Source organism: Homalodisca vitripennis, chromosome 6, assembly GCF_021130785.1.
Source record: "Homalodisca vitripennis isolate AUS2020 chromosome 6, UT_GWSS_2.1, whole genome shotgun sequence".
NCBI classification, from domain to species: Eukaryota; Metazoa; Arthropoda; class Insecta; order Hemiptera; family Cicadellidae; genus Homalodisca; species Homalodisca vitripennis.
The window spans coordinates 84,857,000-84,865,729 of record NC_060212.1 but is presented as its reverse complement, the minus strand read 5'-3'; the positions used below and the strand labels follow the sequence as shown (position 1 = coordinate 84,865,729).

The 8,730-nt window shown below is 31.6% G+C and overlaps 1 protein-coding gene across 1 annotated transcript in view; it reads left to right on the top strand.

The window, feature by feature from the left end:
* Positions 1 to 2,940: 2,940 nt before the first annotated feature.
* Positions 2,941 to 8,730, top strand: part of LOC124365448 (xanthine dehydrogenase 1-like) — a 48,055-nt gene continuing 42,265 nt past the window's right edge. Inside the window, exons 1-2 of the mRNA XM_046821430.1 lie at positions 2,941 to 2,976; positions 7,881 to 7,930. Of these exons, the coding sequence (XP_046677386.1) occupies positions 2,960 to 2,976; positions 7,881 to 7,930 (67 nt within the window). The 5' untranslated portion in view covers positions 2,941 to 2,959. The remainder of the gene's footprint in view (positions 2,977 to 7,880; positions 7,931 to 8,730) is intronic.

Below are 8,730 nucleotides of genomic sequence, written 5' to 3'. Positions count from 1 at the left end.
CTCACTTGAATTATAAAATGCTAGTGACGCTATAGGGTGTATAAGGCGCGTTTTGAACGCCTTGATCGTTGGGGTATTTTTTTATTGAATTTGGCAGTCTGTTAATGAAATGAACAACTTTATGCGAGGGCAGTTGTTCCAAAACAACCATTCTGTGTTTCCAAGTTCGGTAGTTTTCTCTTCCTCGCTTCTCATGCATATGTATGTCTCGGCCACTGGTTAAGGCACACTTATTCATACAAAACAAAGTGGACACGGAAGAGTCATAAGCTGATATTCCTTGAAAGCTTGTCTGCAAGATTCTCTGAATTTTATTACTGGTCCTGCACGCTCCCCACAGGACCACCCCATAGGAAAAATGGGGCTAAATTAAGCAATAATACGCCGTAATTTATACGTGACTCGGGAAGTATTTTTCTAAGGACCTTAAGACATAAATTCCCGAAGAAAGTTTGGTGCAAACGTGATTGATGTGCTCATTCCCAGTTAACCCTCAACCCTGGCAGGTCCACACGGGTTGCTCACAGCATGCATAGCAAAATTCAAAACATTGGATTGGTCAACAATGGCCTGTCGTTCCAACACTTGATTTTCAACTGAGAGAGTGTCGTAATCATTAGCATACTGCACTAGTCCTCGAAGCAGAAGTGATGGTCGTATATCGTTTGTTTATTTATTTACTAGCGGGCCCGGCGCGCTTTGCTGCGCATTTCAATAATTTTTTGCAAAAGTTGCCCGCGGCTTCGCACGCAATTTCCCGTTGAAAACAGTACACTATATTCACTTATTCTTTTTCTATCACATTCTAAACATTGCTGAGATAATTGATAGTCGTTCCATCGTGAGCCTCTTGGGCGTATTATGAAGGTATGTACCATATTCCTGCCTCTATCTAGCTGTTACCCACGGCTTCGCACGCAAATCTTAAGAACCGAAGTCCTTATATTACTTAGTAAATTTTTTTTTACTATAATAAATTTTAGATTAAATTAGTTATATCTCCGATGCCACGATTGAGCTTGCTTTGTTGTCTCGATCGAGAGAATATGTACACACGGAGTTTTGAGAACCATACTTCTGTCAAAAAAAAACAACTAAGGTTGATTTTATAACATTCTTTATATTTGTAGCCAACGTAAGATAGTAATTATGATATCTGCATTACTCTTCTGATCAAGCATGAGCATGGTTTATATTAAATAAATATTGCAGTTAAAGGTGAATTTTTACGTCAAATTTGAATTGTATTATCTGGATAGTAAAGTCTATGTTTAACAGTGATTGCAAAAACAGTTTAAACAAAATTTGTCGTTTCTCTTAAGCTTACTCTATGCTTTAAAACTATAAGTGTAATATATGTTTACAAAGAACAGCTGATTAAAAATTTGAAAAGACGTTAACATATGTTTGCTGCAATGCATTTCTTATGGGTATTTCTGTAACCAGTGGGGCGGAATCCTGAATCGGGAAAGGGATGGGCATAGCTTATAAACCTTCTCCGTGGAAAAATACATATACGTACAAATTTTCATCATGATCGGTCCAATAGTTCACGATTCCATAAAGGACAAACATACAAACATTCATTTTTATATATATATATATATAGATTATTATTTATTTAACTAACGGAAAACCATTATAATATGTATACATGTAATTGCAATATTACAATATACAATTATAATATACATTCGATGTTTGAAACAAATTACACAATAGGTATATATTGCATGGATGGCAGCAGGCAACAACGTTAATTAAGCAATAAGCCATCGTGCATGACAGGCATCCAAGTAAAAAAACCAAAATATCGCTTTGAAACTTGAAAATTCTTAGACATAAAGTAAATTAAAAGAAGACGCTTTTTAATCGAAGTTGGTGTTTTAAATATATATTTTCTTGATTGGGGCACAAGTCAAACTCAAATATGGCACTTGAAATGCCTTGGATATAAAATTAATCTAAACAGACGAAAGTTGATACTTTTTGATCAAATTATGTTTTAGAGACTTATATGTATGTATTTATTCAAAACCATATTACATCATAAGTGCTACCATTAAGAAAACTAAGTAAGGCCTTCGATTTTGAAAATTGCATTTAAACGGCTGGTAACTGCTAGCAGTTACCAGCGGTTTTTCATCATACACACTAGTGTATGATGAAAAATTCTGCTTAATGTCCTACTTTATAGATTGATGTACGTGGGGTTATTTATCAGTGTGGATAGGGGTCAAGCGACGCTTGTGACCTCATACACGTGATAAATTGTACAGTGATTGTATAGGTGTCTCTGCAGCCGCCCACTCGAAGTAGTTATTCACTCACCCTCCGCACCTACACAGTGACACTGCCACTCTCAGCCTCCAGAACTTCTTCAGGGATGTTTGTTTACATATGATGAGCTGTATAAAAAGCATTACTGGTAATTTTTTGAAAAATAAGAAATTTGTTATAACGAATTTACATTAACAATTACAAGCAATTTAATATAAAGTTGCCTTATAATAAGTACGGAACATTTTCAAATAAATTTTCTTTGGACATCGTCTATTTTTCTTCATAATAAGTTTTTAATAATTGTCCTCTAGTTTTTTTAAATTTTGATTCCGCAATACTTAAGATGCTCAAAACTCGTTTAAAAGTTTTTACGAAAGCGAGCATTTTATAATGTTACCAATTTACTGTTTATTTGACTGGGATATCGCCCAAAAAGGAGATGGACTTCTATGCTGTAGGTGGAAAATTGCAAAATGAATGAAAGATGCATGAACGTTGTATTGTATGTTTGAGTACGACCCTGATGTGGCAAGAACAATCAGAAAGTAATGGGAAACTGGTAAAAAACGGTCCAAATGTCTGAGGGGAAATTGATTATGGAAGTGGAGGGAGAAGAGAAAGATAGTGGAGAATGTGAAGATCGACTATTATCACTATCAGTACAGTCTCCATTATCATGGCGTCCTCTTCCAGGTAACTAGGTTATTATGCTACAATAGTCTAAATTTTTGGATTTAATACTAGATCACTCAATTTAACACAACACATATAAAGTTTAATTTTCCCGTAAATTTTTCAGTATGACGTTTGTTTAATTTATTAAAGAAGCGAAGGTAATTCTCTCATAATATTCATATAGTATCCATTACAGTTTATATAGTTTACTACAATTTATTAAAAACCACATGTTTATGTCTCATTTACTATAAACTATAAACAAATTGAACTTTTACTAATCTTTTGGACACTCATTAAACATCTAAATACTTCATATAATGGCATTAATGGATATAATATTATTAGAATCGGCTAAATTTTTCACTGTAAAAGCTTTCTTTAACTTTCTACTTGGTGTTTTACTATCTATATTCTGCTTTTTAACTATTTGATGTCATAGGAAGATGAAATTTCACACATAATGCTCTGCTGTCAATAGACAAATAAAATATTTCTAATGATTATCAAAACCCATAATAGTTGAAGCGGGATTTCAAAATATATTTATAATCTAGAAAAGATATATTTTTGTTTTTCCATTTCACTTTAGGTTTTTATTGTTATAAAATTTAGTTTTTTTTCATGTCTTGTCTCATAATGGTTGAAATAGTGTTGCAAGCCTAGAAAACCCCATAATTTAACTATACTCTTGGTTTTCAGCTTTCCACTATCACAGAAAGATGAAATCTTAACAGATGTACCTCATGCTTTGGCCAGAAGAAGAAAATATTTGTCATGGAAAGGGACTGAAATAGAGTTGCAACCCCTTTAAAAATTATATTTTTGTTTTCCGATTTCTAGCTGACATAGAAAAATAAAATTTCACACACACGTGCCACACCTTAAATAAAAAAAGCAAAAACATTTACATAAAAGTCAGATAGGCCTTTTAAATGGAGTTACGAACAATAAATAGAAACCCCACAATTTGTTTACCTTCCCGACGGCCTAGAACGTTGAAGTTTGAAATATACAAGCTATATGCACTCAACAGAAAGTAAAACTGGTTCAAGAATTTTAAACACTATGGGTTATAGTTTGATTTTGTAAAGAAGATGCATGACAGAACCGAATCCCTGAGACCTCTCTAAGACGCTAAACCAGTTTCCCAAACTTTTTGGACCCAAGGCTCCCTTTAGGTCTGTAATACTTTCCTCGGCGCCTCAACCCCTCAGCTCATCTCTATAGAGTCGACGAAGAAAAACAATAAAGTATTATGAATTAATAATTAAAATAATAATTAATTCACGTCGGTAAAATATTTCCTGTATGCCTATTGCAAATTAGCAATCATAAAAATATCGAGTAAAAACTGGGTTTTTAATAAATTATGTAAACCTATGCACTATTCAATATTACTCATTTTAAAGAAGAACACTATTATTATATTATTGTTAGACTTGGAATGGTACAAGTAAATATATAGAGGGAAGCAAGTAAAGTACAAAGGGTTTAACATTTTAAATATACTTTTGTAATAATTCAATGATTGCTACATAACAATTAGCATGGTAGCTGGGCAGATTATATTTACTCAAATTCATCACAGTTCTTAAGTTTTAAGAAAAAATCTTCGTTTTAAGTTTCACACTGGCAAATCGGACATATTTGCTAAATGTATATGTGAGGGATGAGATATTTTCCTTTAATTAGTAGGCCTACATCAAAATCTGGACTCTTGTTCGAAACTGCAATACTTTTTCAAAAGTTTTGTCTGTGTTTTTAATTGGTAACTGTCACAGCTGAGAAGCCTGCCTCACAAAGGTAGAAAGTAGCAAAAGGTATCAACACAAGCAACGCTTTCTTGGCTATTAGTGAGTTAATTTTTTTCGAAATAACACTAAAACTCTTGCAAACGATTCGTTTTTAGTCCAGTCTTTAACGCAGTGTCTGTTTGGAATTCAACCAGTTGTTCATTAACTTCAACGTGTAGATGCATTTTTTCGTTAAATGGATTTGATACCCACACTGTAGAGTTGACACCGTTGATAGGGAGATATTCTTAAAAATACACTCAGTTTGGAAAGATCAATCTGTAAATACGTCCTTTTTAATTTAATTTTTATTCTCAACTTAAGATAATTCGTATTTTGTATCAAGTGTTGAGGTATTTTTTGTTTATCACAGAAACTATTATTATTGACTTTTCCGCTTGAATGTACGATATAAATAAACTAGATCGAGATTATTAAGTAAAAAGTAAGACTATAGAAATTGTAATGAACGATATGAAAAGTTTAGTCTATAAAACCATCACAGTTATCGATAGAGCTATCTCATCCGCCGACACTTTCATTTCAAATAGCCGTCTCGTGGGGCACGGCAAGGACCTCATAAGAGCTAGAGCCCCGGTAAATATGCCCGAAAAAACCTGTACGTTGTTAAATTGTGACATTTTAGAAACTGTTTTTTAGTGTACACCTGTAGCCCAAAGACTACTAAAGTTCATCTCAAGAACCAACATCTCCTTTCTTATAGTTGTAAATAGTTGGAAAATGTTGAAGTCATAATTTCTCGAGAGTTTTGTAAATTTTTACTGCGAAATATTTGAAATGGTTTCTTAGCAAACACCTTTAGGTAAAGAATATCTCTTTTAATCCGTTCGCAAATTCTACATGAACATAGGAAATAGTTTCTGTCCTGAGCAATATTACTTTTACAATCAATTAAAAATTTGGTATTACTCCTTGACACACAAAATTAGTGACTAGCCCAAATTACTTGTAATATCATAAAAAATAATAGATTTGTTTTTTTAACGTAGAACGATAATTTATTTCATTAGTTTGAAAGTCAATTCACCTATTGTTTTTAGGAATTTGCTAAAGAAATTCTAAAACTTGGGAGCGGCTCGAGACTAGAGATTTTTATTTCCAGAAAAGCTAAAACACGAGTACATGTTCTTGTGCGTTTAACCTTGAAAGACAATCGTTATTGCTGTTGAAAAGAAATTATCATACTAAAACAAACATCCCACGGAAGTTGGCCTTGAGAGACGTGTTCTCTTGGAGAATTATGACAACTACTTGTCATCTTTATAATTGCACTTACGAGTACTATCGTTGTATCATGTTATGGTATATTATGTTTGTGGTGATAACGTGAAATGTATTGCGTCTGTGATTGTTTTGTTACAACTTACACAAACATCAATTCAACAGCCTTATATTTGTACAGAACTGCAAAATGTAATGGGGTCTCGAGAGTAAAACATTTGTGTAACACTAACATCTTTATAAATTAAATACTACAGTAGCCTGATTTCATAGTTTTTACATCGCATCTTTATTTGTATTAGGCTGCCAAGAGTCCAGCTATAAACGTCCCCTAGGAGATAAATAATTTCATCTCGTAATTAATTGAAATGTTATTTACTAAATGTTTATTTATAAGGCATGAAGCCTTACGTTTGGACACTTGAATAAAGGATGGATTTAATTTGAAATGGAGTTAGAACCCTTAAAATCGTGTACATTCATAAGACACAAATTGAGATTCATACATGAGCTTATACCCCTAAACACTTATAGGTGAAGTATTATATTAATAATATATCATTCTATTTTGAAATCGAATTACCTGCGTTCTCAACCATAAACTTCTAAATAAGCAACAAATAACTTAAAATTCAAAATAAATTATCATTTAAAAATATTTATTATTTTGACAGATAATACTTCATCATACGGCACGTTATTTTAAACACTTAATGAATATCTTTGTGTGTTAAACCCTTGGCCAACTAAAACCCATGTACAACTTAATCTCTTGGTGAACGTACCACCACCAGGTTTAAGCTGGTTTATTTAATCTGATGGCTTAGTATTTAAAATAACCTATATGTCTTGTAAAGTGAATAGTAACCAAATCAGTTAAAACTTTGTGTTACATAATAACAAAATATTGTGAATTTTTAGAAAATACTAAATATTGTATGGCGCTTTGCACAACAGTTTAAAAAATTATGATGTAATATGATTGAAACGTATGAAATGTTTCAAACATAAGTAGGCATACTGATAATTATTATTTTAGCGTTGATGGGTTCGTAGAGCTTAAGGGACTGATTATTGTATCAGGTGTATTAGCACGTGTGTATTAGCTATCCCCTAATCACGTTCAATCTCCCTAATGATTGTATCTCTCTTTATACGGTAAACCCTTACTAATCTAATCCACTGATCTACTTACTCCCAGTTCAACTAAAATTTGTGTATTTATATAAAAAAACACGCAATTAAAAAATGAATTACTTAAAAGGATTAGTTAAAATCATTAATTTTTCATTCTAACCTGCAGTGAATTAATCTAACACATTCGGAAATAATTATTTTTGATAACTCGTAAAATTTTATGTAAAATGTATGTGTTTGCACAGTATAGAGCATTTAAATTTTTAGTTTAGATGATACTTAAAGGATTACTATTGTAGCTTTTATTACGTTTGAGATTTGAGAATTCATTGTATTCGTTACTTTGTAGGAGCTAAAATTTAGATTGCACAATTATTGCTTTTAATAAAACAAAACTCACATATTCTTCACACTGATAACAGAGAATTTAAAGGACATTACCACTGGAATGGTTAATGATATCTCATTTACTATATGTTATACTGTATGTTGTAAAAAATTAAAAACAGATTTACTGGATAAAAATTATTTGATTAACCTTAAGAATTTTCTTTTCAGTAAATATGAGCATGTACACAAATTCTGTTACGAAAGATGCAACCAACTCAGTGAGAACAGTTAACATATTATTCTAATGTTTCATAGTTAACATAATCTGAAGAATGACATGTTTAAAATTATGTAGAATGATATATAGACATGTGCAAGCGAATGACAACTTCTACAATGAAATTACTTATTTTACAGGTACGGGGACAACTTTGTCTCGTTCACTCTGAATGGAAAGCTTCAGATAGGTAATTATATGATTGCTACTTGTTATTGACTATCTTCTTTTGGAAAGTTGTAAATCTCCAAAATAATTGTAAAATAATATTGTAATATATTTGAATTGCTGATGAAGCAGTGATGTAGCGTAGACCTTTTTTAACTTTCTACCCCCCCCCCCTTATACAGCATTTTAGCAAAAAGTAATGTTTAAGTATAAAATTAATAATTTTATTTCTTTGGCAGTATGTGTTTCGAGATTTAGCGAATACAAAAATTTGCAATTCTTAGAAATGCTCATTGGTGTGTAATAAATTCCACTGGAAATCCATAATTTTTAGACACTACAATTCACAGATTTTGTCTAAAATTGGACTAATATTATGCCTTTTAGATGTTGAACAAAATATCTTGAATTTATAGATGGAAAATAATAAGAAATAACAATTCTATTTGTTTTCGTCAAATTGTAATAATTGTTAAAACGTAATACACCATATGCAAATTAACTGATTTTTTAAACATAATTCGTCTTGTAGTTATATTAATTGAAGAAACTATTATACTTTTATGCATGTTAAAATCATTCAAAAATTAAGCTTTCTATTAGTTTTTTGTAACTTTGATTAAATTTTACCTTTTCAAATAAAAAAATAAATGCTAAATAAATGACATCAATTTTACAGATCCCCTGGTAGTATAAAACCTGCAAAATACAATATATAGATTATGCTAGCATATATTGCAATTTATTTTAATCTTAACATTAGTCTACGATGTACACTTCATGTGAAATAAAATAAAATCCCAACCCACCGACAACTGTTAC